Consider the following 24,808-nt stretch of genomic DNA (forward strand, 5'->3'; position numbering starts at 1 on the left):
AGTATTCTGTTGGAATTTTATGTTATTTCCCTAATCTCATTCCAGATTTCAATTCCCTGACTAGGACACAGAGGTGTCAGGACATCTTAGTAAAACCATTGGGACAGATGCACAGATTAAGCACATTTCCCTAACAATCACCATGTACAGAGAATACAGATAACAGCTTTGAAAAGTTTGAACCCACATCCTTTTTGCAAAAATATAAGCAGCTGGAAGCAAGGCTACCAACTTGGTTCTATTGACACTGCACCATCTAAGTCAGAGCTTAAGACTCAAATCTCATAGTTTTGTTTCTTATGGAGAAGGTGTAACAGCTGCATTTCCTGTCACAGCATGTAAATACTAAACTCTATTCCAGGACAGGAACTGAGGTTACACCACCTAGACCAGACCCCTAGCCTCTATTTTAAACTAAGAACAATAGAAGGGTTTTTTGCCTGCTATTTACAAAGTCTTCAGTATTTTCACCAAGCAGTAAACACTATAGGAAATGTTGAAAAGACTTGCCTTCATCAGTATTCAAGGCAGGAGAGGCTCTGTGATTTGCTCATAGAGTGCAGCCACAGCAAAACATTTAACAGCTGTCTAAAAGCTGATCACAGCACTCTCTCAGCTTTCTCAGTATTCTCTCCCCTCTCGCCAGATTTGACAACTGTTTCCATCCACCCAACTATAAAACATTTAATAAAATAAAAGCCCTGCAGATCAACAGTGACGTTTATTACACAAGCTCACCTCAAAATTCCTTCTCCACCAGCACTCCTATATGCAATTCAAGTCTATTCATTTTCAGTGGTCTTGATAGGTCCAGATTCCCATCCCCAGTTTTGGGAAGGTAATCTTAAAACTTATTTTCCATTACCTCTACTTCCACAGGAATGCTATCTGAGAAATTCCTTATATGCAGGGAAATGCTACACAAATACAGGTGCTGATAAAGACACTGAGTCTTTCGCCACACTATAAAAAGTATAGTTACACCCATAATGCTGAATGGAGTATTTCTGAAGTCAAGTAACAGGTCTATATGGGAATTATGTAACTATCCATTCCTCTAAATTGTTCAAATGAAAACTAAAACCCACAATAAATTATATTTAAAATGGGCTTCCTTTAAGAAATTTAAAGGACTAGCAAAGGTCATACATAAATTTGAACAAAGACGACAAGGAAGAAAGAGGAAGCTTGTAAGGAAACAATATTCATTTCATTGCAGATATTTTTTTCAAATGCATAATTTCTTTTAAAATTCATAACTTACAGTTATCTTCCACATCCTTTTTGCTATCCTCCTCTGCAGGAAACACTTGATTGATAGCAGCCTGGAAAGTCTGTTAGATAAGAAACATTAATATAGTCAGAATTACATAAAATAGAAATATGGTTCAAAGACATCTCATGCAATCATACAAGTGAGTGCACTGTAATTGTGCATGATTTCAAATGAAGTCACTCACTTTATACTTCAGAATTGGAAATTTTACTGAGTTACTAGATGCAGACAAAAAGCTGCTGCATTTCTATTACTACACTACATTATAAAAATGAATTCACTGTAATATATATATTTTAGTGCAATAATATTTGATTCTCAGGTGAAGAATTGCACATCATACTGTGCAATACAAAAAATAAGACTAAAAAAGTAATGGAAAGGTAACAGCATTATAAATGACACACAATTTCCTCCATTTTGCAAGGAAGAAATAATAAAATGCAAATCATTAGTTCAGTCAAAGGACTGTGATGTCATTATGATAGGCTGTTTTAGAATATTCCTACTTAAAATATTAATGTTAAATACATAACATCCTCTGTAACACCAAATACTGTAGCTTTGGTTATTGTTTTTGTGATTTTTTTCTTCAATAAATCAATACTAAAGTAAAACAAGACCTTCCTTCAACCCTCGTATTCTAGTTATACAAAACAACCATTTATCTAGTGTTCACATCCAACTGGAAAAATTCATAACAAAAGCATCTTTGTTTCTTTTTTCATCTCCAGAAATCATAATTTACACTGCTGTAAAAAGGAAGGAAAAACATCCAAGCACACATGCATTACAGCATCTGCACAAAAATACCTATTGTACAAAGGAGATTTTTAATTATATTTTTTTGTTTACTGTAGGAACAGCTCGTTTGAGCTAGCAATGAATGAACAAAACCCCTGTTGTACCAATTAAACATGACAGCCACCATGCCACTGCAGGCACAGGCTCCTTTTCTCCATGGAAATGGAGACAAGAAGTCTAGTCTAATATTTGAAAAGGCAACCAACTGGATCTAAAGAATGAACTTAATAAACAAACATGTTTGCTTGTTTAACATTGTACTCAGCAAGGTAGTCCCATGAGAAATATCTCACAAGGAAATGTAGTAGAAAGACAGCAACTTGTTTCATATTTGCTTGAGCACAACAGTATGAGAGGTCCTGGGGCTTACACCATCATTAACAGCCACAAATTCCAACTCTCTTTGAAGTGGCAAGAGTTAAAAATGTCTCAGAGCAGAACTAATTGCTGCCAGACGTAAAGCATTAAATCTACAACACCCCTTCTCTACCAAGTTAGCCTAAAGTATGCAATTCGTAGCCATAATAAAATAGATGTTGTCATCCCCTTATCAGGATCTAATGCAAAAAAAATATGTACAAGATGTTTTCCTAAGGGATACAAAGCTGCTCGATGACCTTGGAACATCTGAACACCCATCAGACCAATTTCCTCCAAAATATCCTTTATCAAGAATTTGTGAGGGCCATGGAAGCCTTCAATGTCTTTACCTACCTCAGAAAGATGCCTGCTGCTATTCAGAGTTTTAGCAGGGCAGAGATTCACCACACCCTTTCCTCCCTCTCACAATATTACTGTAACTACATATTATCATCATAATTTTCTCTACAAGTTTGTCAACAGTAAAGGTAAATCTTGTGTGGTAAAGATGTATTTGAATGCAACAGTTTCCTACATGATCAGTTCCCTGTGCATGAAACAGTGGGAAAGTTTAAAAATAATATGACCAGCTTCACAAGAACGTAACTTCACTTCTTGTTCTTGTCTGCTGATGTGTAAACCCATTAACCACTAACAAAGATGGAGAGAATGAACACAATTCCCAGCTATACTGTGAGACTCTTCATACACTTCTGATACTTTAACATTTCTGGAGCTAAAGTCAGCCATGCTAAAACTATCCCAGAAGAGGGACGGCTTTTTCAATGTCCTGACCACTAAACCTTCTGAGTCAAGATATATTTAAAGGGAAAAAAAAAAAAAAAAAAAAAAAAACAAACCAAAACAGAAACAAACAAAAAAAAAATTCAGAGAATTCATGCTGTCTTATCTCCCATCTAAAAGTTCATATTTTTCTGTTGAGCTTTTTTAGATAAAAACATAGGTATAGTTTCAGCTATGTCAATAGAAAAATCCACTGCTGTACATCACATTTGGAATATTTTATGTAAAGTAAGGTACCAGCCACGTAGATAAGTATGATAGCCAGGTGTGCACAGCTCCAAGTATTAAAATCTACTATTTTAAACAGAAAATGAGCTAATAATCTAATCTATCAATAAGAAAATATCCAAAGAAATTCTTTACTATATTGTCACATTTTTAATTTTTTTAAACAATTATTTTAAGGAAAAAACCCTTCAGATACTTGAGGAAAGTCTTCTGCATTAATCATAACTTGGGACAAGTTTGTTCTAAGGGAGTGGAGAGTGTATTAATCTTATGAGACAATAAAGTGGTCTTAGGAAGCAAAACAAGGTTTAGGGCATTCTGAAGGGTTTTTTTGTCATCTTTGTAATGAAGCAACCCTTGAAATCCAATGGCAATCTTAACTATTCTCCCAGAAACTAGATGAGTGAAAAAAGATATCTTTCCATTCCAACAGGACCTTCTTTCCACCATGTAATCCAATATGTGTAACCATGCCTTCCTTTATAGCTTCCAGATACAGACAGGAGACATCCCTACTCTCAGCTGTATTTCACAAACCAACCTACAGCAGTACAAACCATGTGTGAGACAAACAAGAGCATGTCTCACTTGTCTCACTTGTGCAAGCAAGTTGCCCCCACTGTTAAAAAAAAAAAAAAAAAAAAAAAAAAAAACCACCTTAGCTTGAAGCACTGAACTTTGAACATTCTGATCCTTACTTTCAAAGTACATTTATTCCTTTATACTCAGCTGGGAAAAATACCATTCTGGTTATTCATAGCATACCAGAGCAGGTGGCCCATAAAGCCCTCCATGGCCCTTCAGAAGTGGCACAGAGCCATTAGGTGTCTCACAGCTGATGGCAGGAGGGGTGTCAGTGAGTGCCTGCAGCACCTCACACCTTCCCAATGACTGCCAGAAACTCATGACTGTTGATGCTCTAAGTGCCTGTCCCCTACTCCTCAGTGCCCCATGGTGCCCAGAATGGCATCTCAAGATGCAAGCCCTTCCAGTGCATCTCTTCCTAATCAGTTTCTTTACATTTGCTACCTCCAGGAAAAGAGTAAATTCCCCATTTGGCAATTTCACTGTCATCTGCCTTCTCCTTTTTTTAGCCTCAAAGAACAAAAGGATATATGCCACAGGATCCAAAATTATGAATCCCAGTACATTCAGAAAAGAACACTTTAAGGAGAAATGAAAGCACAATACTATTTGAGTTTAACAGCTGATTCCCTCTCTACCTGCCTCCTTCCTTGTATCACCGCATGTGACTGCTGGTGGGCCATGGGCCAGGACTGCCAGCTCTGGTACAACCAATCCAGTTTAGAGCCCATTCTCAGGGCAGGACTCCAGTTCTAGGTGTGACCATGCTCATTAACAAAGCATTCTCCAGTTTCTCTGGCTTTTTTTCCTGGCATTTATTTCCCAGTCCTGGCATTTATAAACCTTGCAAGCCAATGATCTACTTTTTGGGAAGAGGTTCCCATCACGTAACACATGCATCCCCTGTTGCAGTAAAACACTCCTGTGGCTCACCGTACTGTTCTTTGGGCAGGGCAGGCTGGGTGACTCAGATCCATCCCCACCTCCCTTAGACACACAGTTCTGCACAGAACTGTGAACACTTGGGGATGGGCTGTGGTGCCCAAAACTGCTACTGCTGGGGTTTAAGTGAATTGGTGTGTTGGACCTCCACAGAGCCTGGACTGGGTAACTTGGTTTAATAATGTGAAGCAACCTGCCACCACAATGGCCTCAGCTCCTCTGTTCCCCTTCCACTGCTTTCTGCCATCCTGAAAACTTTCCACTTCTTCCAGTTGGATCTGTTCTCTGACCTCATTTGGGGTGTCACGCACAGCTCGGCAGGCGGAGCTGGGATGGTGCCACTCTGCAGTGCCAGAGCTGGCCATGGATGGGGATGGGAGGGAGGGGTTTAAGGCATGGTGGAACTGCTGCCTTGCAGCACATACTGCAGTTATTGACAAGAGTGTCATAAAAAGCAATAGTCAAACACATGCATACACATTTCCTGTTCACACTGTGTCCTCTGGTAAGCTACCAGTGCCTACAGAGAATACATATGACATGGTAATGACCCAGATTAAAAAATAATTATAAGTTACACTGCCCGGATATGTTTACAAGATCAGGTTACTCCTCTCCTCCCTGTAATTATCATGGGAGCTCACTTCGGAGCTGCCGGATCAGGCATTCTTGCTGAAGAGCGCTTCTGAACTACCATTTAAAAAAAACAAAGTGATAATGAGTATTAATGCTGACTACTTCAAATGAATGGTCTAAGTGCACAAGGACAGAGTTATCTTAAAAAGTCAAAAAGCAATGAGAAATGTTTCTCTAAAGAGAAATCAATGACACCTTGAAATGACTAAGAAAGTAACCAAGAAAACTTTTTACTCCATCTTGATTAATATATGGTTAATTAATTAAGTTTGATAGTTTAAAATATAGGACCATAATCTCTACAGCATTTAGACTGTGAAGTGTTTGTTCCCTTAGATGAATGAACATTAGGCTCTTAATTGATCTGATTAATTCAAACCAGCCAATAGTAGAATAACAAACTCCCTGGACAAAAGAGATTTTTTTTGTTGTTGAGAAAACCATGAAACAAACTATTTGTATTTTAGGATCATTTTTTGTTGGGTTTTTGTTTGTTTGTTTGTTTGTTTGGGTTTTTTTGTTTTTGTTTTTTTTAAATTATTTATGGTCCCTGAAAGGAGCACATGTTAGAAATAAATAGTGACTCAGAAATATCATTATTATTGTTTCTGTTTCAGTGTAAAGGCTTTTGCTTTTTACAGCATCAGGACCATTGGGGAATATAAACAGAAACAGCAGTGGGGGTGAAATTTATTTAAGTCATTTTAATATTAGCCATAGGTTTGGAATATTTAGTATCCTTGTCTGAATAATCTTGCTCCTCCTCAAACTGACAAATGAATACTGCTACTACTATTAAACCTATACATTTTATCTCTCTCACTCAAAAATCAGATGTTATACTTGCTTTGTATTTCTAAGGAAGGCAAAATCAACTTCCTTTCCAAGATGCACAAAAAAGAAAGCCTATAAACATTCCCCCCAAAGGAAGGACTGCTGCATAACCTTTTGACCTGTGACAAGGCATTCTCTCCAACTGCTGACATAAAAAAAGAAGTTACAAAACACATTGTTGTCTTTTTTACATCCTTGAACATAAGGAAAAACAAAACTACTAGAAAAAGCACAAAAATATATTCAAAAACACTGAAATCACAACTTTTAAGGCAGTGCTAATCTTATTCTAGCTAGTACAACCCAGGAATCCAACCATTTGAATTAGGATAATTGATAGCTACAAGGTGCTTCCTGTAAAAACTGACATTTAGTTACGACATACTGAGCCTGAAAGATGTCATGATAAATCAAGCCATTGAAACACACTAATTAGGTCTTCATTTTAAAAGTTACATTTATTTTGACTTTAATTTGATGTAGCAATTCCATAAGACCTTTTTTTGACATCCTCTTAACTCATATTATTTGCCAAGGTACTTGAGTTAAGAGGATTCATCTCTCAGTCTTCATCAGTCTAATGGTATCTAATCTTAGCCAGGGCCCAGCACATCCCTGTAGGACCCTTCCTATGCATGTAAGGAAAAAGAGAGAAGCTAATCTTAACAGCAGACTCTTAATCAGTGTCTAATTAAGTAAAATAAAGCATACAGTACTGAATCAAATGGCTACAGAGATCCAAACCTCCTCTCTTTCATGAGTACATACTTGATGCACATGCAGATAACTGACGAAGTATACACTGCTCGTCAGTGTGAGGGGTCCATTGCAACAAAATAAAGCTGAGCCAAGATCCTTAGCCAAACTTAGAACAGAAAGCTGATTTTCCACTCCTTCAGGCTGTGTGCAGTTGAAGATTGTGGCAAAGACCTGGCCTACAGGTAAGGTGGTTTCTTTGCATGCTTTTTTCTCTGTTCCTTTGTTTGTGACACACTTACCTTGCCTTTCTGATTCAAAGGTTCAATAGTTAAGTTGTCAGGGCCAATGTCCACAATCATCCCCATCTGAAACCCATCAGTTGGGTGTGGAGCCCAAACGGGCTTCCCGTCTTCCATTGTGGGATCTATCCAGTATTTCCTGCAAGAAAAAATAAAACTAAAATTAATCAAAACACTTTGTATACAAATTGAATAAACCAACAGGATTTATGACACAGGCTTTAGTTTATGATGTTTATTTCTATTATCCAGTATGAAAGGAGACAGCTGCTGCAGACTGGAGCTAACCTTTCTCCAACTCACAATGTTTCACCAACAGAGGACACCCCTTGGACTTCAGCATGGAGAAGACTGAAGACCAGAATAATTTTTCATGGGATCCCTGCTCCCTGAAGCTCTTTATCCAGCTTCCCTTATTTGTGAACCAAGAAGGGAGTTGATCTCATGATCAAAGTAGAACTGCAAGACAGATTCAAAGCCAAGACTAAACTAGGAGTGTGTATATACACATATATGATACACATGTAAAGACACACACATATATATGTACGTGCGTGCGTATGACTAACGGATACTTGTCTGTACTTGAACTGGTGTACAAATATTTGTATTTTTGTAACAGCACACATTGAGGCATGTGAGCAGAAATCCAGTCTCTTGGCATTTGAGACAAATGAATGTGTTCACTCTTTTTGTGTGGCTGAGCATATGGCTTTCAAATAACCCACAAATATATTTGGTCTCAATTGATTTATCATCCTGAAAGTCTTTTAAGGGCTGACCCTTTTGACATTATTACAACATTACAAGTCTTCCTCTTAAGAAACTTTATTTTCTATTAAAAAATGACATGAAAATTGTTTTGAAAAAAATTTTGATCTGCAAGTGAAAAAGATGCAAAGGCCAAGATATTCAAACCTTATGCTCCTCAAATTATACAGCTAAATAAGCTCCCAATTAAAAGGGAGCTCTTGATTGCATGCAATACTCATTGAGCTAACCAGGAAAATTGCCAAGGTTGGCACACACTGAATGGCTAATGGTGCCATTTAAAATATGCTGAAATGGTCCCTTTTTTAGTGTTTTTTTTGGGGGGGGGGTTGTTTGGTTTTTTGGGGTTTTTTTGGTTTTGGGGTTTTTTTTTTTTGGGTTTTTTTTTTTTTTTTGGTGGTGTAGTTTTGGTTTCTTTTAAACCTACCTTATAGTCCTTACCCTAATAAGAATAGGGTCCACTCAGCTTAAAAGGCACACTTTTCCTTGCTGCTCCTTACTCCCCTCCAAAACTCATTCACATACCAAACTGACATGGTCTAGTGATTCCAAAATTTGTAAAAAGTAATCTCATACCACCAAGGTGTAACTTGTCTCTCTCAGCATGAAAGAAATGAGCCTGCCAAGCAGCAAAGAAAGCACTAGCAACAAACTCCAGAAGTCTAGGGAAAACCCGGGAAAGTGTCCCACATTTTTCTTTTCCCATATCTGAAGGAAAAAGAAGATCCAAAATTTCTCACGAACAATGAAGGCTACCAATCCCTTTGCCATGAGCAGCAGCAAGGAAAAAGAGTGATTGTCCCACCAGAAAGCTGTACAACTACGAGCAGAAAAGGACATCCTTGCCCCTCAGAGAATCTGTCAGCACATGCTCCACATAACCTGCTTTTTACTGCCTCCAAGGACAGGTTAGAAAAGTCTGAAGGGAAGGAAAAGGCTGGCTGTGATCTCTTTGAGAATGCTGCTGGTCTTAGTTAACAGCAAGCTGTCTTACTCCTTGGCAACTTTAATGTGAAATATTGATGAAAACTTGTGATTTACTATTCTCCCATGAACAGAACATAGTAGCTTCTCTTAACTACACACAGAAAGTTATGTTCTAAAACCTCCAGTATTACATTTACTTCTGTTTACTTCCACCCTTTCGCCACAGCCCATGAACTCTACAAAACAGCATCTTCATCATGTGCTGCTATCCCTATACCATAAATCCTGTAAACAACATCTGTATTCACTCACAACTCCCTGTTGGCCATTTTGTCTTTATTTTATGATACAGAAAAAGGAATTTTTTTCCAGCCAGACCTGACCTCCAGATCCAACTGCCATCGTGGGCCTAGTTGCTAAACAGCTGAGTTTATTTCTGGATATAACCAAGCCTTCATTTCTTCACAAACCTATCATTTGCTTTTAAAATGCTAGTTCAAAATAGTAGTTAAACGATATGTCACATAACCACTAAAAACAAGGCTGTCTTTTGCACCCCAAGTAGCATGGTCAGAGCTCCGGACATAACCATGTTGCACAAGAAACAAACCTTAAAATTACTGCCAAAACTTCAGCAAAGTAGGAATCCAGCCTCCCCAGTTCACATCCAGATGCTTCTGCTTTGTTCACTGACAGAGCTTTTTGTATTCTTATATATTCTTAAAGCAACTTCATTAATAAATTATGACAGAGGAGTGTCACAAGCTGAAAAAATCCTCATGAAGGACAGAGCAGTGATTGAATTCAGCCACCATCAGGAAATGCAAGTTTAAGAAGAGTACCTGAGGCTTTGCAAGCATCTAAGACGCCACTGGATGAAAGGAATCTAAATACAAGTGAGTCAGTTATTAATGGGACAATTAATTTTAATAAATACAGTCTTCTGGCTGAGTAGTGACATAAAACCAGTTGTAACACTTTGGGTTTAGCACTGCTCCATCTCTGTCAGCTGGGACTCTGGCAGGGAGCACACTGAAACTGGATAGCAAAACCTACCTGCTCTATTATTTACACGCCCATCTGATGTATTGTGCCATTGCCTTGAGACAGGTACAGGAAGCCTATTCCTGAGCAAGCTCTTAAATAGCCAGTTTACAGACCAGCATTTTACAGTGAACAGAAACTACCAGTGGGAACAAACTTTTTTTCCCAATATGCATCCATCTAAATCCAATCTACATACAGTCCATCACACTGCTAAAAGAGCACACCGTTTCTGAAAACAATGAAAGCAAAGAGACTCATGCCCAGGCTAAAAGCTCTAAGGCAGCAAATTTGATAGCAACACCATGAAACACAAGGAGTAACCTGGATGATGCTTCCAAAAAAGGAGACAAAATAAGCTATCATCCACATTTGTATTTGTAAATATGCACTCAACATACATTAATTGATTTTAAGTTGCTGGGTCATTTTGGTCTCCACAATTAAGACATCTCCAAACTGAAGAAGAGAATTTGCAAAGGTTACACTTCGAAGTCAGAAGCCAGCTGCCCTTTTCTCTTTCTGCATAGAAAGACCTTGGGAGTACTGGAATTTTTCTCTCTGCTGAGCACAAGAGGGATAGTAATAAAATAAGCCTTTGCCTGAAGCTGGTAAACTTAATAGCTATTCCTTCAAATGTCAGATTTTATTTCTTCATAATTGGTAGACAGTAATAGACCTTTCTTTAATCATCAATAAGAGTACTTAACACATTCAGCACTGGCTAAACACTAGAACTAGTGTTCAAACAACTTGCAAGATAAACCACTGTCCAGATTCCAAGAAAAACACCCACCAATATTTCTGTAACTTTTTATCTGCACTGTTATTCCCCCTTTTGGAGAATGTTTAATGACATTTTTTTTCTCAAAAAAATTATCTACATAACACATTGAGTATAGGAAACAACTAAGAATTTCTCAGTTGAAAGTTAACACACTATTCTCCTCCCACTTATGTTTACCTAAGTAGTATTGATTTTAAAATAATGTAATATAACTACATTTGGGTGTTATAGACTATTTAAAAGGAAATCAAATGCTACCATCTGGTGAAAGAATTCTACAAAGGCAAAATATATTAATGCAATTTTAAACCTGTTGCCAGAGCCCAGAGGCAGGCATTTGCATGATCTGATCCTGCTTACAATCCTATGAACAGTCTGCTATACCAAGGCACTGTACTGATTGCTCAATTAACTAACTAAAACAAATGAAAAATTAGACTTCATTAAACAACCAACAGTAACTCACTAAAATGGCTAAGTCCAAGGAAAATAACCTAATTAGAATAGGTATAGTAGTAAATTATCATTGTAAAACACAGGAGTTTTTATATTAAAACCACCTTGCACTTGTGTGTTTAAGAGCTGCTCAAAATTCTGCTGATTTCAGCAAGCACATAAGAATGCTCTGGGAAAGGTCCTATAAACATACAGAAGAGACTAGACAGAAAAACATTCATACATGGTGGTACCTTATTGTCAGACAAATTACTTTTGCAACCCTAGTTTACTGCTCAACTAAAACTTCTCAAAATCAAAGCTCAGAAGCATGCAGCACTCTACTGCAGGTGACACAGTATTTCAAATGAACTGCAGCTATAGTAGAGATTTATTTTTATTTGAGCTAATTACAATACAGTTATAGCTCCATTGTTATTTGATTAAATCGATTTTATCGATTTAAATATATTAAATCAATTAAATTGATATTAAATTGATACCATTTTTATTATTTACTTTTCCAATTCACTACAAAACTCTGCTCTAACACATTCTAGTTTATCCATGTCACACTGCAGCTTTTTCATACCTAAAATAACATCAGCAAAGTAACTCTGTCAAGAAGGGACTTCTGGCAAACTCGAAAAGAAGAAATAGACTACAATATAGCACAGCACAGAAGTACCTTCAAAACCAACTTGCTTTGAAAATCTTAACCCCAACTTGTTAATTGTCACTACCTTTTGTAGATGTATGCATGTAAAACAAAGAGTAATCATTCCACATCTGAAAATTACTAGATAAAAATTTCTTTTAAAGCTACCTGCTCTGATTGCTTGGGGCAACCTGAGCACAACAGCTGATGAAATTATTCTCATGGCATGCTAATTTTCTTCTTCATGTATTTGCATGTATCAGCATGTTTTCAATACTGAGCAACCAGATACTGATTTCCGTAGTATTTCCAGATGAACCACTCTTTTGTATTTATATTCACTTGTATTTCACATTCACATAGGAAATACGTTCTCTGCTACTGTGTTTGCTGTTCAATAAGAAAAGACAAGACAGTCTCTCATGCTTTAAGCAAAGGAGAAATCTTATTTTCACTACATTAAAAATGGCAATTCCCAATCAGTAAAGCACAACTGCAATACTCCATATCATTTCTGAAAACACCTTTGCCTGGAACATCCATGCTCCTGGAAGAACAAATTTTAAGGAGCAGAAGAAAGGGTGTGGTAGGGTCAGGATTAGCCAAAGACCTGTACAGCTTCCTCTAAACCATCTCACCTTCCTGTATGTTAACTGCTGCTTGAGCCATTCACTCCAGCTACCCTCCTGGTCTTGCTCCCTGCTCTGTCTCTGCCCCTCTTGACCACCTTGAGAAGTACTGATGCAGGGCAGGAGATGGTCTGAGTAACAACATGTACTTTGAAAAAAAAATAGGACTTTATCTGCAAATATTTAAATGGCTATTGCATCAAAATAAGCTGTTAAAAATAAGGAATTAAATTAATGGTAGGAAATTCCCCCCACAGCAACTGAATTTCATGTATGTTACCATGCTGAAAATGAGGTGATACAGGCATTGCCCAAGAACCCTCAGTTTTGAAATACATGTGTTTTATGCTTTTTCAAATGCATCATATTGAATCAATCAGCACTTTTGTATGTCTGTGCACCTTTCATATAACAAAAATGTAGCCCATTAAAAAGGCACCTATTGTAGGAAGTCTATCCAAAATAATTTGTACATCAACTGAACAGATTTCTGTAATGCCAAGTGTCCTTCAGGTATTGTTTACTAAGTGCAAAATTCTCAGTATTGCTCAAGAAATAAAAATAAACCTCACATGGACAAAGAAATCTGCCATTGGAGGTTACAGCAAAGCTTCAAAAAATCCAGAGGAAGGAGAGTTTAGGAATTTTTAACAAATATACCAACTCTGCAGATATGGTGGAGGAAATGAGTCCACAAGAGAGGCTGTACACAGTAAAAGATCACTTGTGGCACACCAGCAGAGGACAAACAGCAAACATTCTCATGAACTGTGAGAAGGCGACATGTGAGAAGATGACAAGGAGTGGGGAAGATGGAAGATCAAATGAGACTTAGCAAAGGAAGACAGCAACATATATGGCATGTTAACGAGCAAATATTTGTCCAATGCAACTACTGTTATACAAGACAGAGATGAATTTTGTACAGTTTGTAAGTTTGTAAAATTCTAACCACAGAGGCTGTGGTCTTGTAACTATGACACTGAGAAATTAAAACTCAATTTGTATTAGAATCAGCAAGATTTGATGATTTCCTCTGCGATTCCTCCTCTTCTGCCAGTTTTTTAAGCTATTATTCTCTCAAGAACATTATTCTTACTTTAGTTCCTACTAAGAAAATAGAGAGGTCTTTGTCCCAATTCTTGTTCATTAAAATAACCTGAGTGAAGCTTCCTGAGAAATCAAGAATTAAGTATGCCAAGGGGATCTGCATAAGCATTTTCAACCAACAGCAATGCCTACTCCAGTAATAGCAACAAGCAGAAAGAGGAAAAGTAGCAAAACACAAAAAAAAACAGTGTCAAATTTGTGCAGCAAAGTTAAAATTAAAGGAAAAGCTCCTCAGTTATTGTCTGGACACCACTTCAGAAGCATTACAAAAGAGAAATGAGGACTAGAAAAAACAGAACTAACAAGGCTATAAAACCACTTTTGAAAGAGATTGTTCAACTTAACACTTCTAGACTTTGCAAGTCAGCCCTAGTGAATCCAGCAGGCAGCGAGAGGGGAAGAAAACACATACCAAGGCAGAAGTCACCAAACAGACAAAGACATCAAAGTAAAATCCAAAGTATCTTATGCCATCTCATAATATATAAAGAACACATAGGATGCACTCCTGCAGATCTAGCTGGAGTAGTTCAAGCAGACAAGGTGAACTCTGGAATTAACTATCTCTGTGGCAGTGGTCATGCTGTGTGACCACTGGCAGCAGTGCTCGAGCATAATTCCTGTAATCATATTCCATAAGCAGCCTCAACAAGGTCAAGTAACTTCAAACCCCTTCAGCTAGCACTTTAGCAGTGTATTTGTTTATATCCTCATGTGCCACTTTTTCCAAGTGTAAACATGGGAAAGAATAAATACTTCTTGAAGGGTGAGGATGACTCTCTCTAAGCTAATGAACTCTAAATTCTCCTCCGGTTATGTCATTTTTCAGCCTTCCCCACCCATTCATCTTCTACATCTCATACTCTCCTACTGTCAAATTAGAGTTTCCCCACCTAGCATGTGCTGCTGCCAAGCTATTGCTCATCTTCAGGTGACCTAATACAAGAACTGATATGTTTATTCTCTTTTAAGCCTATGCACCCAACAGTCTCTCTTTGAGCTTTGTATACAAGGTAAAACAAAAGCAACCAATTGGCCTAAGTCTACCAAATGCAAAGGACCTCACCTCCAGCACAAGTAGAAAATCTAATTATGAAAATGAAAAAAGAAAAAAAAAAAACAAACTACTAAGTCCTTAATTTGATTCCCAAATACTTAAAAGGAAATTGATTACTTATCATAAATATTGGTTATTTATCATATAAATACCAATACTACATGGTCGGTCACTGGCTTCCATAATCTGAACTGCAGAAGCTGCCCATTATGATAAGCAATCAGGACCAGAATTTTAATCCTCTGTAGACCACCATCACTGCTGGCTGAAGCACATCTCGGTGTAGCCAGCAGGGCCTTGTACCAGTTAAAGCAAGCATATATTGCATTTTATACCACCTTTTGTCCAGCTGATTCCAAAAGAGGCTGAGGTAGACTGAATCCCAGTAATTTATTCTAACTCATATGAACACAGATAATCTCAAAAAAAGTTCATACCCCTCAAACAAAAAAATCAGAGGAATATTCCTAACCACCAATTTAAGGGGGGAAAACCCAAGCCAAACAGAAAAAAATAAACTGCAAAACAAACCCCACTTCTGAGTGCTAATATTTTTTTCAGAAAAATATTTGAATTAGAAAGCCTACACTACTTAGTGATAATACCATCTATTTTGTACTTTTAGATGAGTGATGCTAAGCCCTTGACATTTAAGCAGCCCTGCAATTGCAGCAGAGAAAGTCAAGAGCTGAATCATAAGCTGGAGCCTATCAGTAACTTGGTTCTCCATGGCTGCCTCTGAATAATTCAGAAATACCCCAGGGGCTCCTGAGGGTGACCAACATACCCTCTGATCTCTTCTCTGAACCCATGTCTTGTCAAGTTTTGAACTTCAGCTATATAACCCTCTCACTGCAGAATAATCAAATGAAACTAGGTAAATACAAAAATAAGCAACCAACCAACCTGCACTGAGTTTTATCAGTTGGATAAATACATATGCATAAATAACTGAACAGAGACACATTTGCCTGGTAAGTTTTTTTAAAGTACAACAATAAAAAACTTTGCCAAACTCCTGGTACATATCAGTGTAAATGGGACTGATATTTTAGAAAACTAAGAATACATACTCAGCCAGGAGCCAAGTCAAGTTAAATAAATTAAGCACTTCAGATGGCAGCATCAAAGGCTGCTAGAGGATGTGCAGGAAACCTCAGACACTTGACCTCAAACCAATACAAAGAGCCTGGGCAAGGAAAAAATATATTTGTACTTTCTGACTTACCACCAGTATAACAAATAGAAAGTAAATCAGATGTTTTCAAACTTTGATTTGGCCACTTTAGAGGAGAAAACACTGGAAACTAATGGCAATCAGCATCTGTGAATCAACAGGTATAATCCAGGAATTGTTTACTGCCATCCCTCACTGTAGAGAATCCATAACTCTTTCAAAGACAGAATTAGTTCCTAAAAACACTTACATTACCTGTTTCAAACTTCTTTTTCCTCTCTCCATATCAGCTTGTACTTATTACAAAAAGTATGGGTGCAGTTTATAGGCAATGAGCTGAAACACAGACAATCTGCAATGGACCTGTGAACGCAGGAGAAACTCTCCCTTCAGAAACATGCAACTAAAAAAGGAAGATTCTTATCAAAATCTACTCAAATATTGTATGCAAATAAATAAATAAATAAATGGAACTTGTTTACAAGTTCACAGATCTCATTGAAAACAGTAATTCTGAGGGAGGTGACTGAAAGCTTTCTTTTAACGTAAAAGATCATGAGAGTCATTTAAGACAATTTCAACAGCAAAGACAAGAAAGCTACTCCAAGAAGTGACACAGAACATGTTTTGTCAGCAACTCCATTTGTTTCCTTGGAAAGATGAGTATAGTGGGTCCATTACTATGAGACAAAATAACAGTAATTACAACAAAAGATAAAGATCATTAACATTATCTCAATCTCAGAAAAAAATTCTGGAGTATATGATTTAGGAATAAAATACACTTAAAACCCATAAAAAATTATCAAAGGGCTAGAACATCTCTCCTATGAAGAAAGGCTGAGAGAGTTGGGGGTGTTCAGAATAAAGAAGAGAGGGTTTCAGGAAAGACCTTATTGTGACCTTTCCATAAATGAAGGAAGCCTATAAGATGGAGAGAGACTTTCTATCAAGGCTCCTAGTAACAGGACAAGGGACAAAAGTTTTAAACTGAAGAAGAATAGATTTAGACTGGATGTGAAAAAGAAATTCTTTGCAATGAGGTTTGCCTGAAGAAGCTGTGAATGTCCATCCCTGGAAACCTCCAAGGTCAGGTTGAATGGAGCTTTGAAAAACCTAGTGAGAACAGAGGGGGTAAGACTTGATCTCTTCTAAGGTCTTTTCCAACTCCAACCATTCTGTGACTCTAAAATAACCTTTAATTCTTGTACTATTCACAAATAGCTTGTATTTTCACAGAAGGCCAAGTACTGTAAAGGTTTGGCATCTGGCCAGCAACAAACCAGACAAAATCTGCTATTAGCACTGACAGGATCTTGGCAGCAGGGAAAACTGCAGGCCATAACAACTTCCACATTAGCCACATCCTGACCACAGCTCAACTCTCTCATTTTTTGGCAAGACACTGCTCGCTGCAAGGTTTGAGAAAGTTCTAGGCTTCCCTAAACCTTGGTACAGGGTCATGCAGATTATAGACTCTGAAATAATCTTTGCACAGATTTTGCCACAGCCAAAGACAAACAGCTTGTTTTTCTTACTACTGATTCAGTATCTCAAATGGACTGATGCAGCTCCCATTGCTCCAATACCTTTATGAACCATGACTTACAAGAAATCCAGCTCAAGAACATCACACTCACTTCTTGTTCAGAAAATAGTTAGAAGATTGAGATCAAAGTCCAACTGCATTTCACCAACTGATTTTAATCTCAAATAGATTACCTGAATGTTACTGCCCATTCCCATCACGTATAAAATATTATTTATTAATTTAACATGCTTGTTGCAAGAAAGTGCATCCCTGTTCATGATTCTTTTAAAGCCAATGAGTAAAAATTACCAACCAGCAACACCACAAAAATGGTTATAAATTTTCTGCCCAAGTGTTACAAGAAACCAGGCTTAGCCAAATGCATATTTTAGAAGAAGTCTGGGATAGCTTTAAGGTTTTCAATAGCAGGTGTTGTCGTGCAGGCAACAGAGCAAACACACACTCTCTACACAGGCAAGAGAAGAGAACCACCCCTGGGGCTGGGAACAGGCACAGTCTCAATACATCTGATGTGAAAGTAAACTGAAACCAACTTATGCAGAATCACGGCTCCCAGGACCAGCCCTTAAGCATAATATAAATTCTGCACAGAAGCTCATGCAGAGGACAAACCACCACAGTCACATGCTAAGATCAGCCTATTTATTTTGGCAAAGAAGCAAGAAGTGGACTTGAGGAAAGCTTTTAGTCAGGTTGTAAATTCAGACACAAAATGCAGCTCAGGTGTTTTTAAATAAAAAAAGTTTTAAAAACTTCCTGAACAGTTCCGGCTGGGAGAATGAGCACGGTCATGCTGTCACTGCTATTTCCCAGTTGGGGTCAGCAGCTCAAAGCATTTATTCGTGGCACTTGAGCCTTCATTTCAGACCATGCAAAATATTTTATACAAAAAATGAATCTCCAGAGGCTAGGAAACTCATCTAAGAAATAAAACCAGGTCACCAAGTCCTGCCCATGCAGTCTTCATTTAATTCAGCTTTACTAATTGTAAAGATTTTAACAATAAAAATTATTTCAATAAAAGGAGAATTTCAGAAACAGAGGACATATTTATTTGCACATTTTTTTCAAGTCATTATTTTTCCTGACATAAATCTGAATGATAAGTTTTAAACTCAAGGGATACACCTCTGTTAGCAAATAACACAATACAATGGGAGTAACTGCATAACAGTGAAACAGCAGCACCGAGGGGCCAGTGCCCATACTCCACACATCTTGAGGGTTTTACTAGTTCTAGTTTGTACCACGTATCTCTAGTCTGGTCCCCCTGACTGAATATGAACTCACAGCTGCAGACTATCAGGTGTTTTTCTAAGGAGCATCTTCCAGGTTGGTTTCATCCAAATAGGATCCAGTTTGGTGCCTGTGCTTGCAGTGCCATAAATGCAGACAACCAGGAGGTTCAGTACAATAGTAAACTCCTAAGATGAACTAAAACACTAATGGAGACACAGCTCTACTCATCCTTTATCCACTGCTGATGGTTAATGGCATGAGAAAAGACTCTTGCTCTAATATAGTGACAAACCAGCTTACAGTATTTTTCTCCCTTTTTATCTGCACTTCAACTTTATTGCCTTTTTTATCTAGTGATCACATAATATACAGCTACCAATCACACATCACTTAACCAGGAAAAACAGCCTTAAAACAAAGATAGTTGTTTTAAGTAACATAAACTTTTTCTTCCTTTTTTCCTCCTCAAGGACCAACTATTGCTACTACAATGCAAAAATTTTGCCTTAGACCTCTAATGTTCAATACTTTATGCTTCTTAGAGTTTAAACACCAGCTAAGCACAAGGTCCACCCTTTAGAGCTTACATAATTGTAGTGATCTCGCTCTCTAAACATGAAGTATGATTAAAATGATCTGTAGTTCCACCTCAGTTGTTCCAAGATGCTTTGGCAGTCCCCATGCTGTGAGCCCCCAGCAGGCAGCTCTCCCCAGCCCACCCAGGGGCACTGCACTCCAAGTGTCTGTCAGGCAGCCCTCACCTCGGCTGTGGAAGGACACATGGAGATACTGCTGTCTAATCAAACAGGTCTCAAAGTAAAACATTACTTGCATGCTCAGCTGGTAACTCACCACTGGCTCCCCATCAGATGATGCTGTGGACTGGAAACGTGGAAGCAACAGCAACAGGAATGTGAGTAAATCCTGTTCCTGCACGTTTCGACATAACCCTGTTCAGCAGTCCAAACAAAGGCTTGTACTTACTCAGCCTACAAATAACTTTAATCAGCGTGTTTTGTCTAAAACTGGGGTATAGATCCCTCTCTCTGGTAACTAATCTTACTGCTGCTTGTCAGACAGGAGAGATTTGAATTAGGGCTTTAAGTCAAAAGCATAGCTAGCATTTGCAATTGCACAGACCTAACTATGTATCAAAAATTCTGTTCCTGTTCCAACATCACATTATAAAAAGTAAACTTTTATTTCATTTATGGACAATGTATAAAACACAAATCCAAATTGTTTCAAAACCACACTGAAATATTCTATTAAAAATACTCTAAAGGGGAGTGCAAAAGGCTCACACGCAGAAGCTTATAGTTCCCAAATACAAGATTGGTGCAATGTTAACTCTTCCCCACAAAACCACAGATACCGCCACCAAAAAAACCCAAGTAAAGCTCTCTCATCCCTCTGCCAGGACAAGAGGTACCCAGGACAAAAGTCACATTTCCCATTTCTTGGTGTCCTTCTACCCAGCAGGCAACACAAGTCCCAGCAACAACAGAAAAATATCTCTGCCAACATGTATGATCTGTACTTCTAATCAATTCTTTACTGAGAGGGTGGGGAGGTGCTGAAACAGGTTGCCCAGACAGCTTGAGGATGCCCCATCCTGAAAGTGTGGCTTTGAACAACCTGGTCTAGTGAAACGTGTCCCTGCCCATGGCAGGGGTTGGAACTAGATGAGCTTTAAGGTTCCTTCCAACCCAAACCATTCTATGATTCTGTGTTAAAAATAAACAAAGTCTGCATGAACTTTGAATTACAGGTAGACTCAAGGAGCATACAATCCTTTTGTAGACATAAGTTTCCCTTTATTAAAAGCAAAATATTTGATAAAGCAATACAGGCATATCCAAAACATTAAGTGTATTTTCACGATTCAGATTTAAAACTGAGACATTCCCAAACCTAATGTCTTTTTCCACAGCTTAGAAAATTTTGTTCAGCAAGTGTTCTTATCTTCCCAACTCATACTACCTACAACGTTATCCAAGGGCAATCTAGAAAATCATGACTGATCATCAGAAAATAAATACAATTTTTTTAACATTTCAAAAAGAAGAATGTACATATAGTATTTACCAAACAACTGTATTTTTTGTTCTTGTGTTTGTGCAACAAAAAGGGAAAAAAAGGAAAATGTAACAGAACCTCCATTAGCAAACCTTCTGGAACTTATTACCAAAGTTTCCTTGACCTATTTCATGTCAAGGATGGTTCACATTCATTGTGTTTCTCAACTGTTAAAGTAGGGCACTTTTTGTGGATCAGAGAGATATGGCCCATATAAAATTTAGGATTTAAATAACACTCCTCTAGAACAGTTAAAAATAACTGCTGGTTTGGCAGCCCCTGAAGAGGAGATTAAGAAAAAGTAATATTTCAAAGACCTCACAGATATGAAATTTATGACAGAAATTCAGCAGAATGGTGCTCAGCAGAAATTTCAGGGGGTCCAGAAATCAAAAAGACTAAATGATTTCTTAAAGAGCAAAACTGACATCACAGGTTCAAACCATGTCTCAGCTTCATGCCTACATATACCGCGGACAGTCAATACACTCAATATCAAAACCATCAAGAAAGGTAATCAAATGGATTTGCCCATATGAGTGAGGAGGACCAGAAAGCATGAAACAGACTTCCACTCAGTACTTTTATCTAATTGACATTCTTGAAGAAATTTCTGATTTTCTCAACACTATTTCCAAGAAACAGGCACAATCCAATTTAATGCAGTCTGCTATACATCATTAGGATTCACCCAGGTGACTCAAGAGGAAAACCCAAACTTAATTAGATCATTTCAGATCAGTTGCTATGAAATCCAGGGGTTTTGTTATTTGGTACATTTAAACCTATTATCCAGTTAATCAATTAGAGAAGAGGATAACATGAAATAGTTCTTAAGCATGCTTCAAAGATATTTAAATCTTCTTATATTTTTTCTTTTCATTCTAACACCTTCTGTGATCAAAAGCAGTATGTTTAAAGCCTTTCTCCAATTCTAGAACAATCTAAATCAATAGTTTCAAAATCCTTCCTACTGAAAATACATTATTACTAATTTCTAACCTCAAAGACGTATCCCTTTGTTCTTCCAAGGTTAAGGCAAGGGCATCTCCTTGTACAACTTTCCTCTAAATGCTCAGTACCAGCCACACATCTGGTTTTAAAACTCTATCTGGTTTTAAACAACTCTTTGCCAAATAAAAAAACAGTAAGGGTCATGTAATGACAGGTTAAGTACATGTAATATTTACATGGAAAACAAGCTACAGAATACTTCAATCTAGCAGAATTGAATGTACAGTTCAATTCTGAATTACATTACAGCCAGTGGGAACATAGACTAGAAACAGGAACTATTTTAAACACAATTTTGAAAATGTTTTGAAGAATTACTTTTAACCACTAACACAGATTTTAAATTAAGACTAATTTTTTTTTCTTTCTAGTTTAATATTTCTCTATCTGATTTACAAGTTGTCACACCTAGTCTGCAAAGCAACTTCTTGGGTTTTTTTCAGTATACACACAGACACAACCAAAGGTAAGCACTAATGCCTTCTGACAAAAACACTTGAGAACCAGTCAGATTCCTGGCTGGTTTCAGCATTTGTAGATATTCCATGGACTCAAAAATGAATGATATCAATCAAAAAGCCTAGAAAACAGTTCCAAAAGTCACATGCAAAGTCCTCAGGTTAAAAACATTTAATTGACATATTCCTGATTACAAGCAAGACCCTCACCCTGCTGATTACAAAATAAGAAACCACAAAACAGTTCCTGATTTTTTTCATGGAAAACTAATATATAACTAGTTTTTAAAAGACTAGGACTAAAATAAATAAATAAATAGATGAGGAATACAATGCAGAAGAGACTGTACTGCTGTTGAAGGAAATACTGTGAGGTCGTGTGAAACTTATCATCAGTGGACCCACAACAAGACAACCTGTTGCTCCCCTTCTCAAGGCTTTACAAAGTATCCTCTTCAGCTTCCTGGACCTATGGTCTACAGTGCAGCAAGCCAAGTTCACTCAAGCATTCTATTGAGAACTCCAGTCTGGAAGTCTTCAGCACTTCCTAGATTCCAGCAAATATATACTTTTTTTTCAGATAGATTAATTTTTTCCCATATATTTTCTTTCACCCAAAACTTGAGCTCCATGGGAGCTTAAGCTACAGTGATCAGGAATTCAACACGAAAGTTAGATATGATTAATTCAAATTCCTCCTTGCAAATAGAAATGTTTCAAATCTGCTCTCATTATGGATATTTCTTCACACAGTTGGATGACCTGAATGACATCTTGGATGGGCAGAGGGAAGCTAATAGTAAACTCCTCATAGATTTCCTGTATTTCCTTTCTAGAGTAAAAAGTCCTCCTTGGGGATGAGTTTTTGGGTTTGAATTATTCATGGGAACTGAAAAACTAGAAGTTTTTAAGTACAGTTGTTTCACATCATCATATGATTAGGCATCTTCTAAGGTCATCTTAGAAAAAATTCAAAACAGTGTAAAAGAAACAATTGTGTAGAACGTAAGTACGATGAAGATCCTGGAGAATTATTACAAGTCAGGTGCTTCCTCAGGAACCCAGAAAACTCCAGTTCCTTTGGTGCTGAGACAGCAACAATCACATGGGGTTTGGCCTCCTCCCAGTGACCTACATGAAGTCTGAGGCAAGAACTCAAGAACAACTGAATTCAAAAAGAGTAAAATGTAGTACTGCGCAGCCCAATGATACAACTTCCAACCTACTGAACTAAAGAAAAAGCCAAAACAAAACACAACCAACCAACAGACCTATTTTACAAAATGCATCAACATATGAATCAGTACCCATCACACCACTTATTGGAGACTCCACCTCTCTTTACAAAAAGAGTCTTGTTCCACCCTCCACAATAACATACCTGACTTCAATTACAGGGAGGTATGTGCTTCCTTTTATTGACTGAAGGACACAAAGTCTGAAGAATTCCCTTATTATTTCTATTAATAAATAAAAACCATAATAAAATCTATTTCTATTAATAAATGAAAACCAAGAAAAACCACTGCATTTTGGTATCAATGTTATGTTCAGAGGAATTTCACAGCTTCCAGAGTTTCTGCTATACTTGGGTGATTAATGAAAAGAACTTGCTGGCTATTGCGGCTTACTCTAACTTAAAAAAAAAAAAAATGCATGCCTCTTGAGTAACTCCAATAATTTCAGAACAATAAAGGAAACAAGATTAATCAAATGCCTTCTCAAATGCCTGCACGTCCATTTTCTATGCTGCCTTCAGACACAAGGGTGAAACATGCTGGCTAACTTCCCAGTGTTATGACCTGTGAAGAATACAAATCTAAATTTCCTAAAATAAAAATATCACTGCATGTCTGTTAAGAAATAATACTTTTCTCTAGAAGCGACAAGTTAGCAAAAGTTGCTGACATTCAAGCACAAGAGAGAAACACAATTATATTTCAAAGGTTATAAAAAAAGCATTTGCTTTTTCAGCTTCCACTCTATAAAACTCATTCAAGTTTTACTGGATGCTGTAGTTTAACTAATTTCTCCACGCATTCAGCAGCTTGTGCTGTGGGATGATCCTCCTTTGATATAGAAGCTTTTGACAGAATTCTGGGAACGTGTCCAGCATAACAGAAATAACAGCATAGGAAACCCTAATACACCAGGTGTGGCTTCAGAGATGAAGGCTGAGCCACCCAGGAAGTGCTCTAATAACTACAGTAGCCTTCCTGTAAGCTTTTACCACTAAAGGTCTCTTGAACTAGATTTATACTGAAAAGCATCAGGTTGGTATAGGACAGACAACTGATTTTTTTGCCTGACCTGCTCTTCTATTGTAGGAGTGGAATAAAAGATAGGCTTTGATTGTAGTGAGTGATTTTCATCTTCTTTGATACTTGGCTTCTCCCCTTTTTCT

At 37.5% G+C, this 24,808-nt stretch overlaps 1 protein-coding gene across 1 annotated transcript in view; it reads right to left on the reverse strand.

The window, feature by feature from the left end:
• The window catches only part of MYO6 (myosin VI), a 103,007-nt gene that overhangs the window by 65,592 nt on the left and 12,607 nt on the right, over nt 1-24,808 (reverse strand). The window contains exons 2-3 of the mRNA XM_053938789.1: nt 7,468-7,606; nt 1,265-1,334 (exon numbers count right to left, since the gene is read on the reverse strand). Coding sequence (XP_053794764.1) covers nt 1,265-1,334; nt 7,468-7,584 — 187 coding nt within the window. The 5' untranslated portion in view covers nt 7,585-7,606. The remainder of the gene's footprint in view (nt 1-1,264; nt 1,335-7,467; nt 7,607-24,808) is intronic.

This window comes from Vidua chalybeata, chromosome 3 (assembly GCF_026979565.1).
Source record: "Vidua chalybeata isolate OUT-0048 chromosome 3, bVidCha1 merged haplotype, whole genome shotgun sequence".
Taxonomy (NCBI): Eukaryota; Metazoa; Chordata; class Aves; order Passeriformes; family Viduidae; genus Vidua; species Vidua chalybeata.